The sequence below is a fragment of the Morus notabilis genome, unplaced genomic scaffold (genome assembly GCF_000414095.1).
Source record: "Morus notabilis unplaced genomic scaffold, ASM41409v2 Scaffold485, whole genome shotgun sequence".
Lineage (NCBI taxonomy): Eukaryota > Viridiplantae > Streptophyta > Magnoliopsida > Rosales > Moraceae > Morus > Morus notabilis.
Genome location: NW_010364290.1, coordinates 443,055 through 468,963, shown reverse-complemented (window position 1 = coordinate 468,963; position 25,909 = coordinate 443,055). Strand labels below are relative to the sequence as shown.

At 34.6% G+C, this 25,909-nt stretch overlaps 3 protein-coding genes across 3 annotated transcripts; 2 read left to right on the top strand and 1 right to left on the bottom strand.

Moving 5' to 3' along the window:
* The first annotated feature begins 3,155 nt into the window (after positions 1-3,155).
* Positions 3,156-6,487, top strand: LOC21408201 (putative methyltransferase At1g22800, mitochondrial). The gene is made up of 11 exons (XM_024170881.1): positions 3,156-3,368; positions 3,528-3,608; positions 4,317-4,395; positions 4,518-4,659; positions 4,759-4,828; positions 5,026-5,090; positions 5,206-5,284; positions 5,490-5,577; positions 5,803-5,867; positions 6,008-6,097; positions 6,218-6,487. Exons 1-11 carry the CDS (start codon positions 3,216-3,218, stop codon positions 6,329-6,331), a joined length of 1,026 nt encoding a protein of 341 aa, XP_024026649.1. The 5' UTR covers positions 3,156-3,215; the 3' UTR covers positions 6,332-6,487.
* Positions 6,488-8,787: 2,300 nt separating this feature from the next.
* Positions 8,788-20,042, top strand: LOC21408200 (protein phosphatase methylesterase 1). Its single transcript, XM_024170872.1, has 13 exons — positions 8,788-9,062; positions 9,592-9,676; positions 9,766-9,836; positions 10,322-10,436; positions 10,800-10,879; positions 11,293-11,377; positions 11,471-11,551; positions 14,434-14,528; positions 14,659-14,709; positions 18,604-18,684; positions 19,039-19,111; positions 19,225-19,302; positions 19,835-20,042. Exons 1-13 carry the CDS (start codon positions 8,947-8,949, stop codon positions 19,874-19,876), a joined length of 1,053 nt encoding a protein of 350 aa, XP_024026640.1. The 5' UTR covers positions 8,788-8,946; the 3' UTR covers positions 19,877-20,042.
* Positions 20,043-20,725: 683 nt separating this feature from the next.
* On the bottom strand, positions 20,726-22,583 carry LOC21408198 (cytochrome c). The gene is made up of 3 exons (XM_010106226.2): positions 22,381-22,583; positions 21,382-21,515; positions 20,726-21,047 (listed from the first exon to the last, which is right to left on the bottom strand). The coding sequence occupies exons 1-3, from the start codon at positions 22,490-22,492 to the stop codon at positions 20,952-20,954; spliced, it is 342 nt and encodes a 113-aa protein (XP_010104528.1). The 5' UTR covers positions 22,493-22,583; the 3' UTR covers positions 20,726-20,951.
* Positions 22,584-25,909: the final 3,326 nt, after the last annotated feature.

The window sequence follows — 25,909 nt, the reverse complement described above, 5'->3', positions numbered from 1 at the left end:
ATGAGGCATTTGTGATGACATACATTTTAACAAACACACAGCGTAATCATGACTTAGACAACAAAACCAATTTTTTATGACTTAGACACACAGCATAATCTTTACGATTCTTTATATAATCTATCTATACGTAGTATCCGTTTGGAAGAGTTGTTATTTTACTTCTGAGGAATAGAAAAATAGATGCATAAGTTGAGACTCTTTAATTAATCTCAGACAATACATGAAAATAACTTTTTTATTTTAGAAGAGTTTTTGAACATATTTAGTAAATAAATCAAAAGTTTTTATTGTTATAAAAATGTAAACAAAGATATAGATGAAAATTTTAATTTATTATTCACAAATAAAAAGTAAAAAAATAAATAAAAAAGTTTTTCATAAACTATTTTTTAACAAGTATTTTGGAGGTGACTTGTCCTAAAACAATTCATAAAAGTTAAAAGCACTTTTAAGATGATTTTAAAATGCGATTTTTTCCTTACTTTATTCTAATTAACATTATAATTTATTTCATATGTACCATGTATGTTTTTTCTTCCTTTTATATTTTCGTTTTGCAGTAATCAATTTTTAATGTACTTCTTTCAAATTATTTTTTTTTTCAGTGTTCTCGTTGAAATATATTTTTTCATATGTGTATTTATTTAATTGTTTCCTATGTAATCATTATTATTTTGATGACAATACTTATAAAGATGTTTGTGTTAATTGTGTATTAACTAATTAACTAACTAACTAAAAACTTTATTATTAAATAAATTAATTAAAATAATAACACACTAATCAAAACTTAATACACAGATTACTCACCACGTGGAGTTCAACTAGTAAAAGTAGGGAGATTCTCAAGTACGCCTAGCGTATCAGTAAATTAAGTTTTTCTAACTGTTAGATCTGCATACTTTTTAATTTTTACGTGATTTTATACAGATTTAATAGATAAAAAACCTAGCATACTAATATGTTAGCGTGTACCTGAGAATGTCCGGTAAAAGTAAGGCACTATGACTTTTGAGTAGACAATACAACATTTATAACTTTTTTCTTTAGGAGATTTTTTAGTACGCCTAGCATACTGATATGTCAGATTTTTTTAACTGCTAAATCTACATACTTTTTAACTTTTATATGATTTTATATATATCTGACAGATAAAAAACTTGGCCATATCTTTCTTTTTGGTGAATAAGCATTTTTTTTTGTTAATAGTGAATAAGCATTTATAGCAAAGAAGAAACAACGTTCAGAAGATTAATAGCCCGATGAATTGATGGCGTATTTTCTCATTGATTATAATCGTGTGTGCATATTTATGTATGTACGTGTATATATATATATATTAAGGCACAGCTAGCAATTTTCTGCCAATGGCAGCTAATGAGAATAAAAAACGTTAATTACAATTAAGAATAGAATAATTATAAAAAAATGAATAGAATAGCAAATGATATGATACTAATATAATTTTATGTCTTGACACAACACCTAACTTTTAACCTTATAGGATTATGGTTGCGTTTGGTATTATTTTTTGCTCTTAAAATCAACTTCACCATATAGCAAAAGTTGATTTTAGTGTTTAATAAATATTTTTAAAAGTGTTTTTTAAAGAATTTTTGAAGAATTTATAGCTAAAATAAAAAACAGTCCAAAAATAACTTTAGCTTTTAGATTATGCAAGAATTAACATAGTACAATTAATAAAATTTTCATAATACCTATAATACCCCTAATAAAATTTAAAATTTACAATCTTTCAGTTTAAAATTCAAACTCGTAATATAATATAATATAATATAATAATAATAAAATGTAATAGTAATATTGTAACAAATAATATCATAATTATATTAATAATTATAATATTATTATTTTATGAGATAACATGTTATTATAATATTATTATAAGTATTTTAATAATATGATATTAAAATTATAATATAATTATAATATGATATTATAATTATTATTTTATAATTATATTATATATTATATTATATTGATATAATTATATTTATTATATTAATAATAATATAATAATTAAATATTAATATAATTTTATAATTCTAATATTATTATCTATTATAGTGTATTACACACGTTATGGTTATATAATATATTTATTTAATATAATATAATAATGATTATATATTATAATATAATATAATATAGTTGTGATTTTTAATTATATTATAATTAAAATATTATTATTTCTTATGTAATATTATAATATATTTTAATGTTAACACAACAAATAACATTATATTAGAAAGTGTTTTTTATATTGAAATATTAAATTTATCACTGGCTCATTAATTATAACACTACATTAGAGTGCTCTTAGATATTTTTATTTTTGTGAAAGGAGATAAATGCTCTTAAAATGAATGAGTTAAGATTTTTACTCATTATTTTTGATTAATAATTATTTATTTTTATATCACTTGTAAGGGAAAATTAAAAAAAATAAAATAAAAACTTCCTACAAATGATGAACTGCAACTTCAAACTCAAACGACATATCGCTTTGATCAAAGTTTTTTTTTTTCTTTTTGGTAAATATACAACTGCAAACTTAACTAGTAACAAATTTCATATACCGTTTTTTGCATCACCTAGCGGCAAATATCAGAATCTCACAGACGAGCAGAGCTGCGAAATACGATCCAGTGAGCTGAAAAAACCAAATCCCAGGCCAGCCAACTCAATAATTGACCCAACCCGCGAAACACAATAGGCAATCTTCACAAATACCTTGTAAAATTGTATAGATCATTGGGCCTCCTTCGTTTTATTGCGCTCTATTCTTTTCTATTCGAATTTAGAATTTAAATTTTACTATATTAAAAAATTTTTAAAAAAAATCACATCTAATTTTTTTATTATGATAAAAAACTCTTATTAAACATCATATCTCAACTCAAATTAAAAACTCAAATTAGTAAACCGAATGGGACAATGTCACATTTAATTTTTTTATTACAATAAAAATCTATAAAAAAATGTCACATCTCAACTCAAATTAAAAATTTAAATTCACCAAATAAACGAGCCAAAATTTTTACTTTTTCTCTTAATTCATAATTTTTTAGTTAAATAATTGTATCCTTAAATTCTTCCCTTCCTCATTCTTCTTTCTATATCCAGTTTCTAACTTTCTCGCCCAAACAAACAAGAACCAAGTCATTTTCCTCCCGAGAAACCGAGGGAAAATGAGAGCCTCCACTTTCTTTCAGAAACTATGGAGGAGAAGAATACAATCGCCGAGCTCTATTTCACTGTCCAAGTCCTTTTGTACCGATAACGGCGATGGTCTCCAGAGCTCCAGGGTGAAGATCTTCGACCGCCATCTCAAACGCAAACAGGTTTAAAAATCCCCCTCTCTTTCAGAGTCTCGCGAAGCTTCTCTTTTTGGTCCGTTTAACGACATTCTTCTTTCGTATAAATCTTTGGTGTTTTGCAAACTGGAATTTTGGTTGAAATTGCATATTAGTTGTCTAAGATTGATGGCTTAGTAATGACAGCGTGACCGAGCCGCCTGGTTGATGCGTCCAAAAGACTCCTTTGTGGATGCTGTGGCTGAGAATGTATTAGATCGTCTAGAGGTAGTGTAAAGCTTCGCTTTTGGCTTTTGGAGTCGTCTCTAATGCAATGCTATACTGAGTGCGAAATTTGGCATTTGGTTGTTTATCGATTGGTCTATTTAATTTTTCACTTCGTAATTACATTACAGTCATTTTCAAATTATTTCAAAAATTAAAAATTTTCCTCTTTGAGTATCTCAATTGGAGTGCCAAATTAGTGTCCCAATGCCCTATTTTAACACAATGTCGTCTTGTGTTAAATTTGACATAGCATCAAGGATAGGAAATGCTAAATTTTGGCATTCGAGCACTATTTATTGATGTATTGATCTTTTCACTTAATCATTACAACATTTTCTTTTTCAAATTATTTGAAAATTAAAAGTGTAATTTTACATGTTTCAAAGCTTAATAATTATGACAAAAATTAGTATTGCATTTGAAATAGCATTATGCATTGGGGCACAAAATAAATAGTATTTCAGATATGCTGCTTTCTCACTTTTGGTGCTAAATATGACATCCACGTTGGAGATGGTCTAACAAATTTCGAAGTTTAAAATTTATGACAAAAAATAGATATACAATTTAGAATAGTATTATCCATTAAAGCACAAAATAAAAGCATATCGAATATGCTACTTTTCACTTCTTTTTTTGCCAGATAAAGCATTAGTATTAACATTTGCATTGGAGAAGGTCTTAGATCGATGTGTTTACCTTTTGCAGGACTGCAGAAAGTCATTTCCTACTGCATTATGCCTAGGGGGTTCAGTAGAACCCATCAGGCGTTTGTTACGTGGTCGTGGTGCGAAAATTACCTTTACACAGTTCTTCTGTATTCAATAATTAAAAATCTGAGTTAACTTGTTTAAGGAGAATTATCTTCTATAATACACACAATGATCCAGATGTTTTTTGTTGCTATAGGAGGCATCGAGAAGCTTATTATGATGGATACATCATATGACATGTTAAAAGTGTGTAAAGATGCTGAGATTGATAGAAGGGATAAAGGGATCGAAACCTCCTTTGTTGTTGGTGATGAGGAATTTTTGCCTGTTAAAGAAAGGTAGGTTTGGAATTTTTTATTGCTTGTTTCTGTGAAATGCATTCCTTTGAGGGAGTGTTGATTTTCTTTGTAAATCCTCTAATTTTATGTGTTAAAAAGTTCTCTAGATCTGATAATAAGTTGCTTGGGCCTCCATTGGACTAATGATCTCCCTGGAGCAATGATACAGGTATCAAACCTTTTTTTCTTTCTTTTTCTTTTTAAATGTTATGATTTCAGGTATTGAAATCAGTTTTAAATTTTAAGATTGGATGCCTCAAGTCTAGGCTCTAGGGAAGGCAACATGTGTTGCGAATGCATTTTAAATCTTGGACGCAAAATAAATGATCAATGGCAACGTCCATAACGTATGTTTATATTTTACAGAGTAGATTGGCATTGAAGCCTGATGGCCTGTTTTTAGCAGCTATTCTTGGTGGAGAAACCTTAAAGTTGTGCATTCTTTACTACTTAATTGATCACTTACCTGTTTCTGTAATGTTTAAATTAGCACAAATGCATGAAGTGCCTTATTTGATTTCTAGATTTGCTTATCTCTGTGGCTAGGGAGCTGAGAATTGCTTGCACAGTAGCACAAATGGAGCGTGAAGGGGGCATCAGCCCGCGAGTATCACCTTTGGCACAGGTACTTACACAGCTTGTTATTCCTTTTCATTATTTGGGTCATCTTTATGGTTGCAGTTATATTGTGTTCTGTAACTTGGGTAAACTTATATTTCCCATTTTTCTCATTTGAGCGACGGGAACACATACTCGTTTCGACTACTTTGGCATGTTGTTAATACTTGGTGTTTGGCTATTGATTCCAGTATATTGTTATTTTTGTCAAGGTGCGAGATGCAGGAAACCTTTTGACCAGGGCAGGCTTTACCCTTCCAGGTGTTGATGTTGACGAATATGTGGTTAAATATCAAAGTGGTAAGCGTTCCGTATCTCTGGGATTCACTCATATATGTACTAGCTCAAATATATATGTATTTGTCAGGTAAATGCTTTTTCGTTCAACTTGTCGCGTGAGTAGAACATACATTCTTGCTGTCTTATTTCAAGAGGTGGAGGTGTGGAGAAGGGACTTCAAATTGTCAACCACCTTTTTGTTATTTTGTCGTCTAAATTCTTAATGTACTTCTCTGGTTGTTGTAGCTTTGGAGCTAATAGAACATCTGCGTGCAATGGGTGAAACTAATGCTCTTCTACAAAGAAACAAGGTTGAATTCATATATTTGAGATATCACTTGCTAGTCCTCCAATTACTATGAGTTTTATCTTCTTTTAGCCAAAACATGGGCTAGTAGTACCATTTGAAAAAGTTGAATTAAAAAACTGATGGGTTCATGGATTAAATCAGATCCTAAAAAGAGAAACATCCCTGGCAACTGCAGCTATCTATGATTCGATGTTCGGTGCAGAAGATGGTACAATACCAGCCACTTTCCAGGTGGGTGTAATGGAGCTCCTTCAAAATAATATCTTTACAGAAATATGATGTTTGCTTGTATGAGCCGAGCACTAAACTAAGGTGGAACATTTCCATCATTGTTTTCTCGTGGTTTTGTAGGTTATTTACATGACAGGGTGGAAGGAGCATCCATCTCAACAGAAGGCCAAAAGGAGAGGTTCTGCCACCATATCCTTTAATGACATTCAGGAGCAGTTTGGTAGTGGAAGTTGATTTGTTTGTGTTTATTTGTATGTGCAGATTTCAAATGGCTTTTACTTTTTTAAATCAAAGTGAATAATTCCATCAGGTAGTGCAAAATCTGTGCACTTGGTCAATAGTTGTTCCCAAAACCTTTTTGTCCCTTTTTTCTAAAGAAAAAAATTTCCCAACTGAAGAAAACCATGGTTTTTATTCTTTGTAGATTGCATTTCTTTTAATTATTGATTCCAAGTGCCCTTTTTCTTCGTGGGTATTAATTCCTTAGGATTATGGACATATGTTTAGCAGCCGTGTAGACAATAGGGGATGATCTACGATGGCTGATTAAAACAAAAAAAGTTAAGTGAAAATGATATACAGTTTAGGGTATGTTTGGTTTGAGGGAGAGATGGAGGGAGGGAGACGGTGAATTCCTTGTTTAGTAAGAATGAGAAGAGAAAGGAGAAGAGATATGGAGGGAGAGAGTCTCTTTAAACCTAATATTTTAGATCCTTCTATCAATAAAAAGATTTAATTAATCTACTCAAATTAAATAAAATTACTTTTCTACCTTTCAAAATAAATTATTAAAAATAATAAAATAGATAATATAATAATTAAAAAAATAATGACTATTTATTCTTTCTAACTCGTCCTCCATCTAATCAAGCAACATGAATAATTAATATAATACTCTCCATTCTTTACGCTCTTTATTCTTCTACTTCTCTTTATCTTTTCTACTCTTCATCCTTTTGACCAACCAAACGGAGCCTTACAGTAAATGAATAATGGGGGCTAAGTCTAAATCCATCTGTCAATAGAATAGGCTTTGGAATTTGGATAGACTTGTAAGCTTTCAATTTTCAACCAAAGTAATTGTTTTTCAGCATTATACACTGCATTCTGCTTCAATTCTTCCCATATGGAAGTTGCATGAATTTTCAGAAGTCAACTCCCCTAACAATTTCATTTTGATACCTGTGACATATTAAAATATGAGTTTAAATTTTGATACTTGTGTTATATGAAAATATGAGTTTAGTACCGTGTATTTATGGTTAACTAATTAAAAAGGTATTTTAAACATTGCACATCCCAAAAATCAGATTAAAAGTATTAATTTTTTTTTTAAATGTCAAGATACCCACATAAAATTATAAAAAAAATACATGATATTAAATGCATATTTTAATTCAATATAACACATGGTATGAAAATGAAAATTTTCTAATGATTAATTAAAAGAGAAATGATAGAAAAATTACTCAACCTTTTTTAAAATGCTAGATTTTAGTCGTCATAACGCTGTAGACGCATCCCCTTGAGTCATTTATTTCATGCTTTATTTCCATTTTTATTTTGGAAATAAATAATAAGACACCTATCAAAATCAATCACACCAAATAGTGCAATTTATGAAGTTAGATGAAATCATAAACATATGTTATATTCATGCAAAAAAATCAGACTAAAATTAAAATAGTTTAAAAACATCCCTAGTACCTTCAAAAAAAAAAAACCCTAGTAACAGAGTATGGAATCAAATCATTTGTCTAATTTTAGTGTTATAAACAGTGTCTAATTGACTACATTATACCACGTCAATAAAAAATATTTTGAAATGCTTTTTTCATGCCTTAGTATTTGACTTCATTTAATGACCATGTCACTAAAAAGCTTTGAGTTTTTTTTTTATTCTTTAATACTTGAGTTTATTTAATGGTGTGACATATATGATTATTTAAACATTATTTGAGACACAAAAACTAACAAGTGATTCAAATCCATAGGGTACACACTATCAAACTCATATTAGAATTTATCTTTTAACAAAGTTTATGACATAAATTAGGAAATAAAATTAGAGTTAATTACATATATATACATTATGCAATAGATAAAAAAAAATGTCCACAAATTGTGATATTTGTCCATGAGTCTGTAAAATAATCCATAATAATATTTTGATCCTTCATTGACTACCCCTAAAATCAGTTATGCAAATTTATAACCGCCCACATGAAAATAGGTATATCTGAAATAATATTATCTTAACAACTATAAAAAAGACAAATTAAAAATATTATTAAATTAAAGACAACTGATTATTTTGTGTAAATACTTCATATGATTAATAATATGAGAAATTTTTTAGTACGTCTGATATATTAGTGGATTATGTTTTTTTAATCATTAAATCTGTATACTTTTTAAATTTTACGTGATTTTATATAAATCTAACGGATGAAAAACTTGATCTATTAATATATTATTATTTTTTAATAATATTATAATTAAAAAAACTTAAACTACGGATACGCGTAGCATATTAGAGTATCTTCTTAAACGTCAATAGAGAAAATAAAAAAAAGGGAAGCACCTGCGGCTTGAACATGATGCCAGATGCCTGAGCCCCCTTTGGGCTGAGGAACTATCAGGGCCCATTCTACACAGGGATATTTTCGTCTATCTGGTAGAAAAAGATTTTCCAGCTGAGCAAACTCGCAAAGTGCAAAACTTTCCCGGGAATCGATCGCCTAAAGAGAAGCCGAGTTCAGTTTGGTCTGTCATTTCCTCAAACGTTCATCATCATCATCATCATCATCGGAAGGAGATTTTTGGTGGAATCCGAAGAAGGAAGAGCCATGGATTCATCGACCCTCGCTTCGCTTCCCGAGGAGAGAGAAAGCACCGATCAGCCACAGCAGCAAGACCAATCTCTCTCTGCCTTTGCATCTCTTCCTCATCGCCCTCCGACGCAGTGAGTTAGCAACTTCCGTTTTGCTTTTGCCTTTTCTTGTCTTTTCTTTCCTTTCAGATGATCCTTTAAACTCGCTTTTCGAGTTCGAAAGATGTGCGAATCCTGAATTGTAGTGATAAAAATGGCTTTTTCCTACAATTTTTTGCTTTCGGACAATAAACCGAAATCATATTATAATCTAGTCTAGTATAGTATCAGTATGTGTGAGTTTGTTATTCGTTTGATGTAATTTTCCTGCAAAATTTCTGTAAGTTTTCTGACAAACATATTTTATATTTCACTAGGAATATCTTCGTAACTTTACTGGTTTAATGTAATTTTCCAAGAAAATTTGTGTAAGTAGTTTCCTCACGACCATGTTCATATATACTAAGAATGTTGTGTAACTTGTGGTGATATTTTTATTGTACTTGTCATTTGGATCAAAATTTAGATTTTCTTCATTGTTTTATTTGGATTGAGTACTGTTCAATGGCAGAACTTTGGGGCTTAATCAAGTAATAATCTTTATTCCAAAATGTTGTTATAGGACCTCTTTACAAAAATACTCACCTGTAGATTGGCTGGGTTACTTTGACCGAGAAGATGATATCTGCATTCCAGACTCCAACGATGTGAGTGTGATATTTCGACCCTTTAGCTACGCGTATCCGATTCCATTCTTTTGTGATTGTTTTTATTCTAATGTGCTTTATCATTTTAGGTATTTCATGTGTATATGGCAGGAAAAGAAGGGCCTGTTGTCTTTTGTCTGCATGGAGGTGGTTATTCTGGGTATGTTTGATAGTTATTCCGGCTGTTTTACTTCTGAACATTTTCTTCATGCTCCAATTTTTCCTGCCATTTATGAATTAATGAACACGATCACAATTAGGTTAACATTTGAAAGATGCAAAAAGCTATTCTTTCGATCTTCATGAAGGAGGTTGATTTGAAAGAGGATGTTTCTCTCTCTTCTTTTTTTTTTGTTTTTCCCCCCCCCCCCCCCCCCCCAAAAAAAAATGTCAACTACATAATTCTGCAAGTTTCATCTCAAGAGGCCCAGCCAATCATTAATTTTTTCCAACGACCGTGTCTTTCTCTTACAACATCTGCTCATATTTTTCCAGGCTGTTTAATATTAAATTATCTGTTTTGTACATGACAGAACCCATGCAAGCTTTTTTTCATATATTTTTCTTCAGTTTATACTAGTGGGAAAGTTTCAGGCTTCTAGGTTCCATGCTGACAATGGTAAATCACATGATTCATTTTGCCAGGCTCTCTTTTGCATTGTCAGCAAAAATAATAAAAGAAAAGGCTCGAGTAGTTGCCATGGACTTGCGAGGGCATGGAAAGTCAACCTCAGAAAACGATCTGGACCTTTCCATTGAGGTAAAGTTGTGTTTCTAAGAATATTCGTTGCCAGCATGTGTTCTCTCATTAGTTGCTTAACCTCAAAATGTGTGAAATATGATTTTTGAGTCCCTCTACACATCATGAAAGCGAGTTCACGAATCATAACACAAGACTTCATTTCCACTACTTCCACTTACGCCTGACCCACTACTTTGCCACTTGCACATGACTTGCCACTACTTCCGTCTAATTTGTGAATTTCGAGGAGGTTTTTTCTTTTCATTTTTGTTTGGGTGAATCATAGTATTTCTGAGTTCATATAGAAGTGATCATTTGGTCTTCTTTTCAGTGATCATTCAGTATTCTTTTTGTTTTATAAAGGGTAATACTTTTATGCAGACAATGTGCAATGATGTTGTGGCTGTTGTGAAAGCAATGTACGGAGATTCTCCTCCAGCAATCGTGCTTGTTGGTCACAGGTTGTGCTCATTTAATTGTTAAGTTTGTCCTCAATGTTTCTCACCTTTATCATAAATCTCTTTGGTAACTAAATGATCCCAGTTTATAAAGTGGGGCGTTTTTTTTTTTTTTTTTGAGACAGAAACCAAACTGTCAAATGTTTATTTTTCTTTTCATTTGAATTTTGGATACAAAATGCACAAGATATGCAGCAACTTTCAAATTCTTTTAAGGGCCTATGCTTGGATAAGACAATCACGTCATGTGCTTTAGACTTTAGTGCTAATGTAGGAAGCTTTTGGTCCTTGAATGAGTGGGATTAGCTATTTGCGTTATTTAGAGAAACATATAACAGTGTTTCACTTTCTTTGAGGATTTCTTGTGCCCCTCAACTTTTACTAAAAATAATTCTCTGGGTGCATATTACTGGCAGCATGGGAGGTTCAGTTGCTGTGCATGTTGCTGCAAGAAAAGCAATTCCTAGCTTGGCTGGGCTGGTTGTCGTTGATGTTGTAGAGGTTTGATTTTGAATCTAATTGTCCAATCATTGCCTTGTAAGTATTAACTTACTACAGGCGTCGGAACTATACTGACAGTTGCAATTATTTCAGGGAACAGCTTTGGCTTCATTAATTCATATGCAAAAAATTCTATCTAGCAGGATGCAGCATTTTTCAAGCATTGAAAAAGCAGTACGTACAATATCTTCTTCCCATCTTCTAACAAATATATGTCACTTCCATCGTATTTCGTTATTATTTCTATTTTAAACAGGACTTCTGATATATTTTTCCCATCTCCTACTCCCTCATTTGGCTTTGACAGCAAAATTGAACGAACTTTGAATTTGTAGGAATCAAATAAACAACAAAACAATTTATATGTGTTTATATATGAGGATGGCAGGGTGGTTCATATGATTTTTGCTGAATCTGGTGTTCTGCTGATTAGAAAACTTTATAAAGTGGCATAATTGCTCGATTACTCTAGAATATATTTAAATTGAGAGCTTATTGAAGAACACTGCTTTTTTTGTTTTCCTTGATTCAATTGGGAATAGAGGTGTCAAAAGGGCCGTGCCGGGCCGGCACGGCCCTTCTAACCCCAGGCCCGTCCGTGACGGGCCTGGGCCGTGCCTAGCACGGCCTTGCACAATTGAGGAGAAGCCCTCAGGCCCAGCACTGGCCCTCGGCCCTAGTCCATAAGAGTCAGGGCCGGGCCTGGGCTCAGGTCCTTCACGGGCTGGCCTTGGCCCTTTTATTTTTTTTTAATATTTAATAAAAAAAATTCCTATGCCCCCAAAAGATGTGATTTTATTGAATTAAGATAATGCGAATAAGTACACATAAATGACTGCCTCGTTAAAAACCCGTGGGGAGATCGGGACAAAATCTTAGTGAAGGAAAAAAGAGTGCAGTATTCTAGGATAAGTAAATTACAAAATCTAAGTGCTTCCAGATGATTCTGTTATGTAAGTTAGAAAAATATTTTTGAATTGAATCATCTGTATATTGTTGTTTTTGTCTTCTGGCATCTTCCTAGTCTTTAACGCACATTAGCCCCTCCGAGATATCCGGATACATTCTGCTTCTATTTTCGTCAAGAATTCGGTTGCTTACACTAAATGCTTACTACAATGCAATTGTTGACACTGGAGTTGTCAGAACGTCACGGGCTATTACGGAAAGTGTTAGAAAACGATCGGTCTTGCTTTTCCACCACTGTAAGATGTCCAGTTTGTCATCATCGATTATAAAATTTGATTCAAAATATTTAACCAATTCGGTAGACACTTGTGTTGATGACGATCCTGATGTTTTCTCTTTTTTCTTCAAGAAGCTCCACGATGAGCCTTTAGGCTCCGAACTGCTTGCTGGCGTCAATGTTCCATGTTCTTTTTGACCTGTTCCGTAATTTGCTTCATACAAATCAAATAATTTTTCTAACATTTTCCTAGCATCAGTAATAGTTAGTAGCATATCAATACATAAATTTTCTGTCGTAGTAGTCATTAAAGATTCGGTCTCATCTACTCCGCATCTAGGATCTAAAATGGTTGTTAATGCATATAATATAGGACACCGGACCAATAACTTTTAAATTTAGCTTCTATTAGCTTAACTATATTTCTAAAAAGTGAAGTATCCCTATAATAAAAAAATATTTCTGAAATATTAAATAGTTGGTACAAAGTTAATTATGCAGTAGGATAATAAACTCCGCAAAGTAATTCAGTAGCATTGTAGAAAACTTCTAAAAATTTAAAAAAGTACTCATCAATACTCCACTCTGTATCAAAAATTAAAATTTGATCGTTCTTACTGTTTACATACGTTGTGATGAACTGTTGATACGGGAGTGTTGCCTTCAACATTAAGTAGGTGGAGTTCCACCTATGTCTCACATTAGTTGAAAATTTTCTTGGGCGCATCTGGCTACTCCTGCAATATTGTTGAAATTCTTGGAGCCAAGCTTCAGAACTAGATATGAATAATAAAGATTCTCTAATATTTGTTAGATTACAGGAAATATGTTCAATTCTTTCTTGTACTAAATTTATTATGTGACATGCACACCGTTGATAAAAAATTTCACCACCAAACGCTGGTTTCAAACTACGTTTAGACATGTTAATTGCAGCCGTGTTAGCTGACGCATTATCAAAAGTAATAGTTAAAACTTTATCTTTTATCCTATAAAACCCAAAAATTTTCATTATTGTTCCAAAAATAGTATTTGCGTTATGATGAAATGGACATAAACGAAGACCTATTATTCTCTTTTGTAAAACTCATTTATTATCAAAATAATGCACCGTAACGTATAAATATTTAGTTTTATTGCACCCATCCCATAGATCAGAAGTACAAGATATATTAACATTAAAAGACCTAAAAGTATCAACTAGAGGCTTAAATCTGTGACATTAACGGCCCGTCCCATTTGACAACTCTAATTGGGAAGTTAAACTAGTGAATAAGAGGCTTATATCTGTGACATTTTCATTTGTTACCGTTCTTTTTACAGTTATGTGGCAGATACTAAGTAGGTTTTCTCCTGGAACTAAAAGTTACGCCATGATTTCTTTTAGTTTTGAGTCTTGTTGTTCTTGAACATTTGGTGTTCTGTGATCCTTTCTGGAAAGAACATCTTAATGAGTAAAGTTAATCAGTAAAGTCTGAAGTCAAGATGATAGTGTTTTGTCTATTGTTGGACATGAACGAAATAAGTACGTGATCTTTCTTCCCAGATGATCTATTGCAATTAATTGTTATCATTCAAAATTTTGAATGACTTAGACCCAGCAATAAGTTCTGAAGATCTTCTTTTTATTTTATTTTTATAATCTCTGTTTACTTTTTCTGAGTAAATATTGCTTTTTATTTGTCTCTAACCTTTGTTATGAGTTTATTGGTGGTGCTCATGGAATTAGATATATATATATATATATATATATATATTTTGTGCGTGTGTGTGTTTGTGTTTTTTTTTTTTGTGGCGGGGGCGGGGGGATGCTTCCTTTTGTTCAATGGTAATGTATGTGTCATTTTAACTCAAATTAAACCTTTTGTAGATTGAATGGAGTGTCAGAGGAGGCACTTTAAGAAACATTGATTCTGCTCGTCTATCAATCCCTACCACATTAAAGTATAATGAATCAAAGAAATGGTAAGGACTGTTTTATAATTATCTAGGACCTGGCATCTGTAATGGTTTCAGTTACCTGACTCTTGGATCAAGCGAGTTTGTCTGTTTTATACTGTCCATGGTCATTCATAGCTCTGAGTTTGTGCTGCAGTTACATTTACAGAGCACGATTGGAAGAAACAGAACAGTATTGGAGAGGCTGGTACGTATTTCGGGTGTCTTAGCTTGTCGTTACTTTAAGTATTTTTAATTGATGCTACAGCATTCAGATGTATCTCCAACACTGGGTCTTGGAAGGATTTGTTCTTTCGTGATGTATTCTGGTCTGGTGCACAATTTCATGGTTGAGTTGATGACAACCTTTTTTAGGACTGACTATTCCATATATTAGCTAGATCAGGTAAAAAGGCTAGAAACAAAAATTTCCATTAGTCAAAGGAGGGGAAAAAGGAACGCTTGAACTTAATATGAGTCTCTCTCTCACACAAATGGTTGATAGTACAAGTACACGACCATTCCTTTAGTTTCTTTTGCCAAATGAAGCACATTGTGGAAAAAGAAATGTATAACATGCGATGATTTTGCCAAGTTGTGATGCTAATGAATATGCTGATTGGTATCAGACCTTGGCTCTGATACCAACTGTCACAGGGACAGTCTCTCGCGCAAATTTTCTCGAACAAATCGACCATGTGATGGCCTAAGTGACCCACACTTAGTCAGCCAAACACGAATCAACACAGCACACTCAATAGCGCAACAGTAAGGAATCACACATGAACCCACACACGCAAACGCAAGGCACAATCTTACGGGAAATTTCACCCAACCCTGTTATTCATTCAACAAGAAGGAAATACAAGTGTTTACAGTCAATGCAGGATCATGACATTTTCATGTCTCTGCCATTTTCGTGGAACATATAGCCATACAAGGCAGATTACAACAAATAACTGCCAACAGTGTCCTGGACCAACCCGCACGAGCCATCTGGGCGCCTGGTCACTCTGAGTAACTGCCAGGCATGCTGTCTGGCTATGCAGCTTGCCATTTGTCCTTCAGACTTGTCTCTGCCCATCATTTCCGCGCACATGCCCGCCAAGGGCTGGGAAACGTCGGTAACCGCTCATAACCGCCACCGATATGTGTCATCTGACCAGGTCTCTAAGTCATCCGGGTCTTGGGCCACATCTTAGCCCGTTGGGCCCCTGGAACAGCCACCTAGGCTAACCAGGGCCCTCAACACACGCCCATTGGGCCAATCCCACGCACATCACCGTGAAGTCAGCCATCCTATCCAACCAAGTTCGACCTAAGGCCATGCCCACCCATAGCATGCCTTGGTGTCTCGGTCAGTGGCCTTGGTGGTGAACCTAACCCAACCAAGACACAGCGCCCCACGCCACTAAGGGGCTAACAAACCACCCCCACCAGAAGAAACCGATGTCCTCGTCGGGAGGCTATTCAAGTAAGCATTTACTTGATCTTCGAACTGCCAGAGGGAGACTGCCTTCTCCCAAGTAGCGTTTGCCACACTACTTCCTTTCCACTGAATTAAGTACTCAGCCCTCCAGTTTTTCTTGCTTGCTCCCAACGTTCTGTGATCAAGGATCTTCTCAATCTCCTTGTCAAACTCAACTCTGATCGTTGGAGGAGCTCACTTGTCTCGAGTCCGACTACTGCCTTCACCATCTTCATGGAATGGTTTTAGAAAACTCACATGAAATGTGGGATGAATCTTCAACCGTTCAGGCAGCTTCAATCCATAGGCAACATTCCCAATACGCTTCACTACCTCAAAAGGGCCATCATACTTCGCAACCAGCCACTTGTGGAACCGCTTGTTTGTCACCTTTTTCCAAATTTGGGGAGTACGTTTCAGCAACACCTTATCCCCTACATCGAACTCTAACGTTCTACGATGCTTATCAGCATCCTTTTTCATTCTCCTAGCAGCCTTAGATAGACTGTCCCGCGCCTGTTCCAATAGTTCGGTCTTGTCCCGTGCAAACCTGTAAGCAGCAGGGCAAACTCCTTGGGACTTCTGCTTGGCTACTTCATGAGGAGTCAGAGGTTGTTGACCCATCACCAACTCTGCAGGACTCATTCCCGTGGCTGAGGATTTGTGCAAGTTGTAACAAAACTGTGCAACATCAAGTAAATCAGCCCAGTCCCTCTGACTTGCACTCACATAATGCCTTAGGTACTCTTCCAGCAACTGATTCATTCTCTCTATTTGGCCATCGGTCTGCGGATGATTGGCTGTAGAGAATTTCAACTCCGAACCCATCATATAAAACAAAGCAGTCCAAAACTGACCAGTGAACCGAGTCTTTATCACTGACAATGTCTCTTGGTAATCCAAAAAGTTTCACCACATGCTTGAAAATTAACTCTGCCGCAACTTCAGCAGTACAAGCATTTGGTACTGGAATGAAGATAACATACTTCGAGAACCAATCAACCACAACTAGAACCAAACTCATCCCCTTAACTTCTGGAAAACCCACAATAAAGTCCATGGAAATCAACTCCCATGGCTTTTCAGCAATAGGAAGGGGCTGCAACAACCCCGCTTCTTCTTCTCAAGCTTATCTTGCTAGCATACCTTATAGGTCTTCACATAGAATTCAACATGGTCACCCATCTTTGGCCAAAAATATGACTTAGACAATAAAGCCAACATTCTTTCCATACCTGGGTGACCTGTCCACTGAGGGTCATGCATCTCCCGCAGTAATTCTCGCCGTAGTCCCCCTCCGCTAGGGACAAATAATCTGTCACCCTTGGCATATAACAGATCATCTTCAATTAGGTACCTCTTAACCACACCCTCGCTGACTTCCTGTTTCAGCTTCGAGTAGGTTGTGTTGGGCATAGCCTGCTCCCTCACCCGGTCGAGAAAAGTTGACTGCACCGCAGACAACGCTGCAACATAGGCTTGAACATCCCTCCTACTTAACACATCAGCCACTTGATTCTCCCTTCCCGGCTTGTGCATACACACAAAATCAAATTCAGCCAAGAATTCTTGCCATCTTGCTTGCTTCGGGGTCAGGTTCTTCCGAGTTTTGAAGTAAGTATTGGCCACATTATCCGTCATGACAGTGAACTTTGTGCCCAAGAGATAGTGCCTCCAAGCATCAAGGCAGTGCACAACCGCAGTCATCTCTGTTAAGCCCAAGCCCTTACAGACTTATGTTAGGCGTAAGATTAGGGGGCAGAGTAGTCTTTTGGTATTTTAAGGATTTAGGGCTTTAGTATAAAGAGGATATTAGGAAGTTAATTAGGCTTATGCTGAGTTTTGTCAAGTTATTAGGAATAGTTAGGAGTTTAGGAGAGATTGACCTACCTCTCGAATTGTAGGTCAGGATTTGTTTTTCAATTGATTTGATTAATAATAATAAGCCCTAATTCAGCCCTAATCTCAATTGAGTCTTCTCTGAAACCTATCAATCTCTTTCTCATGGACTGAATACCTTTGCTCATAGTCTTTCAACTTTCGACTCTCAAAAGCCAATGGATGTCCCTCTTGAACCAACACACCCCCAATAGCACGGCCAGAGGCATCAGTAAGCACTTTGAATGGTTTCTCAAAATCAGGCAACTTGAATACTGGCTCAGATGCAACAACATCCTTTTAACTTTTGAAATGCCGCTTGGCACTCATCCTTCCAATGTCACTTCTGGTCCTTCTTAAGCAAATCTGTCAAAGGGTTCACCTTCTTCGAATAGCCCCTGATAAACTTGCGATAATAATTAGCAAGTCCCAGAAAAGATCTCAGGTCAGTTACCTTAGTCGGAGTAGGCCAATCAAGGATTGCCGGCACCTTCTTTTCATCCATCTGAATCTGCCCCTTTCTGACCCAATGTCCCAAGAACTTCACTTCTTGGCGGCAGAATTCGCACTTTTCTTTCTTCACATAAAGCTTGTATTCTCTAAGCTTTGAGAATACTCGCTTCAAATGACCCACATGGTCAGCCAAGGTCTCTCTGGTGAACGTAATTTAGTGGATTTTTTACTTTTATATGATACCTGGTGTTTCATAAGTCATTGCCACTCCAGTTCAGTTACTAAACAGTTAGTTACTTGCAGGTATGAAGGCCTTTCAGAAAAATTTCTGTCAAGTCCTGTTCCGAAGCTGCTGCTTTTGGCTGGAACAGACCGACTGGACAGGTTCTCCCCATGGACTTGCCTACCATTATATTTATTTGTAGTATTTTTCTAATGACATCAGAGTTCATCTAAGTATAGTAACATATTACGACGTCACTGCTTGATTAGATCAGGTCACATATTGAATATGATATTTTTTTTTCCTAGACTTTTCATGTTGGCATGATATGGTATGAAATCAGATTTCACATTTCATAGATTTCTATTTAGGAAACAAAATTTGAAAACAAGGATTGATAAAATTCGACTCCATTGTCCTTACGAATGACATAGCAGAGGGGGCTTGATTAGAGATTCTTTTGAAACTTTCTGCTAACGTGGCCTACCCCTGTTTATTTATTTTGTCTAAAACAGAGCTCTCACGATTGGTCAAATGCAAGGAAAATTTCAAATGGTTGTTGTGAGACATACCGGGCATGCTATACAGGTAAATATCGATTGTGTTTCATGGTGCTTTATTTTATTTTTTGAATTTTCGCTCACCTCGTAATTCATCTTTCATTTAAGAAATGGTGCCAATTGTGTTCCAAATTTTTGCAGGAAGATGTACCTGAGGAGTTTGCCACTCTGATACTTAACTTTATATCTCGGAACCGAATAGGCCCCCATGGAGTTGAGGTCAGTTTCTCCTCTTTGGATGTCATGAAAGGAAGAAAGATTCGTACCTCTTAGATCACTAGGAATTAGACTCATTTATGCCGTCCCCAACCCCCAACCCTAAGAGGCAACAGAGGAGAAATTTCTATGATACTGTCACTTCTTCCAATATTTGTATGAACTATAACACAGCCCGGGGCAACGACGAACGGTTAAATTCGAGGATATGAAATTGGGACCAATAAATTGGGAATGTGAATGTGATCGTTCTATGGCAAATTTACTTTGTTTAAAGTAACTTAAAATAGAAACATGTTTAAAGGGGATACGTGATTACTTGGGATGTTTGATCTTTATTCAACTTATGTTTTGAGGTGTTACCATTCACGGTTATATATTGGCGGCGGACATAACAATATTATTGAAGCTATGTTTTTAAGACCATAGTTTGGTGATGCAATTCTTTAGTTAGGAAAATACGAGTTCAAGTCTTGTTACATGTACGTTTGTAATGAAACTGATGGTCAGTTCATATGACTACTTTGTGTTGCAGATACCAGGGCTTCGCCGTCCTTTCCAGTCTCAACCGAAATAAAAAAACGATGAATCAGCCTGTATTAGTCTTTCTACATCCTGTTATTTACGTTCTCTCCCCTTTTCTATGGTTTTTTGTTTTTTTGTTTTTGGTTTTTGGGTTTTCACTTACGAACCGAACCCCAAGACACAAGTTTTTGTATATTATTCTAGCTTAGAATCTAATCATTAAAAAAGAATTTTACGTGAAACATGTTATTTTGTTGTACCGGTAGAAACAATAAATTTTAAAAGTTAATTAATTTTTTATATTAGTTCATATTAAAAAATTCACAGCTGCTCCTGTTGCAAGCTAAACTGTTAAAAAATTAACATTAAAAATACAATTTCTATTAGTAGAGTAAAATAACATGCTCATAAGAACTCCCAATTTTAATGCTGTAATAAGTTTTTCTATTTTCATTATATTCTGATTTTCATCTATCAAAACATAATGTTGAGAAACACGTACTAATATTACCACCTACCAGTGCTCCCCGCCACAGAGTCCTGATTTCCCCAGTACCGTGTTTTTCCCGAAAATTCAAGCTTTACCGTCCAAAAACAGCTGATCTTGCAAAATGAGTTTAAGCTCTCACCAACATCAATATGACCCTCATATTGGGGGCTAATTGTCATCTTCCAATGGCATAAAGAATTGGTCATGGAATATAAGCTTTCATGTTCAATCATATAATGACTATCCTCAAAAATTCCATTTCCTCAAGTCCTTAAGATCTTACTCAGTTCATCCTCACCAGAGGAGAAAAAAATAAAATCCTTGCTCATCAGTTCCTGATGTATATAAAGCTTATAACAATATTCGCACCGAGATAAAAATATAAAAGAAATTATCCAATAATTTATAATCAGTAAAATGGTGTTCCACCAAATCCAAAAAATTATAACCAAACTGATTGTTACGTTTGTTTGCCAATTACAGCAACCTCTTCCTAGAGAAATAATAGGAAAGCAAAACTCCGAGCATTGCAGACCTAAATGGTCTTTAGTTTATTGGTAAAACAAAAGGCAATTCAGCCGCTCTGTGCGAACAAATATTAACTGCTGCAAAATGGAATGGGATGAGGATACATCTTTTAAGAAGCAGTAGATTCCTTCAAATAGGCAATTAAGTCTGCGCGGTCCTGAGGTTTCTTCAATCCCGGGAACACCATCTTCGTTCCAGGAATGTACTGCAAGACGAGTTTTTTCGAGGATCAGTACTAACAGAAGGATAAAAAGTACACAGAGATGATAACAATTCATGGTCAAAAAACGAACACCACAATAATCATTAATTTGGGAAAAGGGAACTCTGGATCTGAATCCAGAAAGACAATTAGAAGAAAAGACGAAAAAGACGAAATGCCCGACCATAGCAAGCATAAGCTAAAGTTTGAGCACCAAACATACACAGAGGCATGTTAGCCAGGATACTAAAACTCTAAAAGAATCAAACAAGCATTCCGAAATCACAAAGCCATGAGATAATAGAGAAAGTAGATTGAAACTTGAAAACATTCATACCTTCTTGGGGTTTAGCAAGTAATCATACAATGTCTTTTCCTCCCAATTCACAGCCATGTTCTTGTTAGCAGCAGAGTAAGAGTATCCTGGAGTTGTTCCAGACTGCCTTCCAAACAATCCATTTAGATTGGGTCCTGAATTTTCAGAAATCTTTAAGATCATCACAAAAACTTTAAGAACGAAAGTCGATAGTTCCCAATTTCAAAAGGAATAATGTAATCGAAAAATTTATGTGATAACTTCAAGGGGACATGGGGAAAGTACACGGCTAAAAGCATTCTGGCCATAAAAGAAAATCATTATAAAATGACAAGACAAACAAGTAGTCATCAATTTCTCAGCTCCCAGACATTTCACTCTAAACATTGATATTCTAGACCTAACAATGCTAGAGAAATGATATCAAACAAAACAAATACTCAAGTTCCAAAATGTTATCACGCTTCTAAGTATTAGCTATTCCAATTCATTTTTAAGGGAAATAATCTCCTGATTTGTTCATTATTCCTCTTTAATAACATGGGGATACGCCATTGGTTCCATTTGGAGACAATTTTCCTGGTAAAAAATGTAATGAAGAAATTCAAAATCTCCAACCATTTCTTTTGGACTCCGATCAAAGGTGCCAACTTTACCCAGGTTCAGCGAACCATTGGAACACAAAAACCGAACACAATCATTTATCTTCTCAAGCTTTAACAATAATCAAATAAACAAATTCCATCGAAATACCGGGTTTATATCACATCACATCATTCGGTTAAGAAATGCCTAAAGATCTAAAAGTACAGAAAACGCACAAAATTGTAATGATAGAATCCAAACAAGACGAAACACCATGATCAGAACAGATCCAAACAACTTACATAGATATGTACATATCACCGATAGATCCAACCGAAAGACAAGAAAATTAGCCACCCAAAAACCTTAATTTCACAAAATCAGAACATAAAAAAAATTGAAAAAGAAAAAGAAGAAAACTTGATGATCGATTACCTTGCTTGTGACCAGAGCCTTTTTCGACGGTGTGGCACTGAGCGCACTTGGTTTTGAAGATTTTCTCTCCGGCCTTTGCATTGCCAGGGGGAGCTTCGCTGAACGACGCCATTTTCTGTTCTTTTGTTTGGGGGGTGAGAAAGTTGTAGAAAATCTGAGAAAAAGCGGTTTTAGGGTTTGTTGAGGTGAAACGCAAATTCGAGGAAAACAGGTGAATTTAAATATATTTATATATATGAAGAATATTCCAGAGGAACCAGCACGCGGACTACCACATTTCACACGGAAGCTAGCCCTACGTTCTGCATACGCGGCATGATATTAGTGGCTTATAAATAACTAAAATTTTTATTTAGTGGAAGTTTGATTTATAAATTTAGAAATATCTTCATTTTATATATGTTTTTTTTTTTAAAATATATTTTAAAAAATTATAAATTATGATTTAAAATTATGGGTGAATTTATTTTTTAATATTTTTAATTTTTAATTTTTATTTTTTTGCCGAAAAGCCTTTTCTATTTCTAGCCTTTTTATTTTTTCCTTGAAAATTGAAAATTTTCTTCTATTTTTTAATGATTAAAATTTTATTTTGGATTCCTATTTAGAAAATCATACAATAATATCATCCATCTAATAGAGAAGTTGGCAATTCCTTGGCTGTTTTTTGGACAAATTCAGTTGCTTTTCGGATGACGCTAGGAGCTAGCAATTTGGGGCTTGTTGTTTTGTCCTTTTTGAGTTAGGTGATTTGAGTGTAAATTTTAAATTGAGTTTGAGTTATAATTTGAGTTAAAATTGTAACTTAAGTTTGTGTTTGATTGTGTACATTTGAGTTATGGTTTGAGATAAAAATCTTTTTGAGTTTGTGTTTGAGTGAGTCAAAACTTAAATTTATATTTAGATAGTATTTTAATAAAAAATCAATGCTGATGGAAAATTTTAATAGGGTATATGGGTGAGGTTTTATTCGTCTTTTCGTTGTCAACACATAGAAAAAAATCATCTCAATCAGAATTAAAACGAAAAAGTTATAGCATTTTTAAGAATAGAAAAAATACTGTTCATTAATTTGAGTTCGAGTTTTTGAACTCGAATTGAAAGGGAAACTTGAACTCGAGTTTTACCCGTTTGGTTTATGGATTAGAACCATTTTCGATTTACGTGTGTTTTTTGTGAGAAAAAATACTGTAGTCGAATCAGAGAACGAATCTTTCAACTAAACAGGTTCTTAAGTCCCAAACTCGAGTTTAAATTCGAGTTCAAACTTAAAAGAACATGAACTTAAAAAAAATTATAACTCGAGTTATTTTTTTAAAATTTTTAATTAAAAAAAGGGCTGCCGAAGCCCTGCGTTTGCTGAACACCATTAAATATTTTTTGACAAACAAATCCACGCTCTTTTTATTATTATTATTATTATTATTATTTTAAGGAAACAATTCCACGCTCTCGTGGTAGTCAAAAAGAGAAAATGTCAAAAATGGCGAACAGGAAAAAAAATAATTGTAAAAAGAAAAGAACAGAACAGACGATCGACGAAGCTGATAAACGGGCCTGGGGTCCAAATCCATTGGACTGCCTCTTCTTGTTGGCCCACAAATAATTAACAATCTAACAGCTTGGTTCAGATTTTCCACAAATCCATGCCTTCAATTTATCATCGTCATTCTTTCAAAATAATAATAATAATAATAATAACAAATAAAAATGATCATCATCGCAAGGAAAAATTACTCGAATATCATTCCACTACATTTAATATGCCCTAAAAATTAATATAGTAGATACCGTTAGTTGCCACGAGTGACTTGTACATATTTATTATAAGACTATCTCTCATATAAATATTAATGCTAATTATATATTTAACATAAAAAAGTATAATATGATATGTTATTTTTATTTTTATTTTAATGCATAAAGTTATTTAAAATGTTAAATTAAGCTTTGAAAGTTATAAAAGTAAACTTTTAGTTTTAAAATAATTAAAAAATGTAAAAGTTACAATAAATATTTCAACTAATAATAATCAAATGTTAAATTTTTCATATGTTATATTTAGTGAGAAATTTGTCACAAAGTATAATATATGAAAATTTTGATACAATAAATAATATTATATTAAAGAATGTTTTTTTGTACTTAAATACTAAATTTACAATTGACACAATAATTATAACTGTATTAGAGATGCTTGTCGTACAAAAAATTCAAATAAACCATCGGTGTCCTACCATGATACATAAAGGTATCTTATCATGATAATAAAAATTTATGACGACTTCCCTGTTGACGGTTGGATTTCGTCAACAATAAACCCGCCGGAATACCTTGGGGTTCCCCTTTGGATTACCGGCTTGTGGGTTTAATGAAAGTGTGGATTCAGGTTGAATTTAAGTATTTTTGTGTTTGAATGAACTGTATGTAAATGAACAAGAAGAATTTTATAGTGGTTCACTCTATGAAATTAGAGCTACATCCACTGTATATACTATATTTCTTTTTGTGGAAATCTGAGTTTACAATGAATATCATCTCTCTTTCTCTCTCTATCTCTTTCTTTTTTCTTTTGAATTTTTCGGTCCCCTTTCCTATTGAGGTCCTTCTTCTTTTGTACTCGGGCTTCATTCACTGGGTGGGTTTCTTTCGTAGGTAGGAACACTCAAGTGCTCTCCCCTTCTAGGCCCAGACATAGCCCACTAATTAGTACTGTTCACTCAACCAATTAGTATTCTATTACGGCTCTGTAACTCTCCGTAATGCTTTTCTGTCCCCTGGGGGGGGAAGGGGTTTGTAAAATTGCAATTACTGCTGTCAGACTTCCCTTATCTTTGCATGTAACCTATCATGTCGAAAAGGGACGTTCCCCTCGTCGTTAGTGGTTGTTTAACCTTTCTCGCCCCTTCCAGTGATCTCTTCTGCAGTCGAGGGATCTTGTCGTGTCGACCCAGGCAAAATCAACCGTCGACGCCTCATAGGGTCGTCGCCCTAATTATGGACTTCATCTTCGGGTTCTATAGCTGATCTTGAGGGAAACGAAGCGTCGATGGTTGGGTGCTCAGTGGAAAGTAAGTATAGCCACGTGTCGTGGCACCGTCAGTCCAGGTGTCCATCACATTTTCCCACACAACAGCCACCCCCCAGGTCGAGGGCTCCTTCTTTAGGCGGCCTCGAGCTCTAGGTTCGGTTTGTCCTTTCCGTGCTTCGGGTGTGGGAAATCGGTCCCGAATCTCCGTCCGTAATGATGGCCTGGGTGCTTTGGGTGTATAACCGTCGTGTCGATTGATTTGGCATAATGATGAGTATCCGTGTTTCAAGAAAATGAATATAGGCCGTCGGATCCGCGTCTTTTCAATTTTTCGCCCTTCCTCTTACCGTCAGATACGGAGAGTGATCCCTGGCCGTTGGTCTTTTAGGGTCTTCATCCGACGGTTGGGGGCCTTCATTCCTGACTCTTTAAATACTCTCTATGGACCCGAGGGTCATTTTTTCCTTCTTCGAAACTTCAAAAAACTTTTTGCCGCTG

What these genes read in the sequence shown, in the direction of transcription:
- LOC21408201 (XM_024170881.1), top strand. Translation starts at nt 3,216, where the DNA reads ATGAGAGCCTCCACTTTCTTTCAGAAACTATGGAGGAGAAGAATACAA. An exon ending in ATGTATTAGATCGTCTAGAG is followed by an intron (nt 3,609 to 4,316) that starts GTAGTGTAAAGC and finishes TACCTTTTGCAG; the next exon opens with GACTGCAGAAAGTCATTTCC. An exon ending in GAGTATCACCTTTGGCACAG is followed by an intron (nt 5,285 to 5,489) that starts GTACTTACACAG and finishes ATTTTTGTCAAG; the next exon opens with GTGCGAGATGCAGGAAACCT.
- LOC21408200 (XM_024170872.1), top strand. Translation starts at nt 8,947, where the DNA reads ATGGATTCATCGACCCTCGCTTCGCTTCCCGAGGAGAGAGAAAGCACC. An exon ending in GCATTCCAGACTCCAACGAT is followed by an intron (nt 9,677 to 9,765) that starts GTGAGTGTGATA and finishes TTATCATTTTAG; the next exon opens with GTATTTCATGTGTATATGGC. An exon ending in TTGTCGTTGATGTTGTAGAG is followed by an intron (nt 11,378 to 11,470) that starts GTTTGATTTTGA and finishes CAATTATTTCAG; the next exon opens with GGAACAGCTTTGGCTTCATT.
- LOC21408198 (XM_010106226.2), bottom strand. Translation starts at nt 22,492, where the DNA reads ATGGCGTCGTTCAGCGAAGCTCCCCCTGGCAATGCAAAGGCCGGAGAG. An exon ending in AGGCTCTGGTCACAAGCAAG is followed by an intron (nt 21,516 to 22,380) that starts GTAATCGATCAT and finishes CTGAAAATTCAG; the next exon opens with GACCCAATCTAAATGGATTG. An exon ending in ACTTGCTAAACCCCAAGAAG is followed by an intron (nt 21,048 to 21,381) that starts GTATGAATGTTT and finishes CTCGTCTTGCAG; the next exon opens with TACATTCCTGGAACGAAGAT.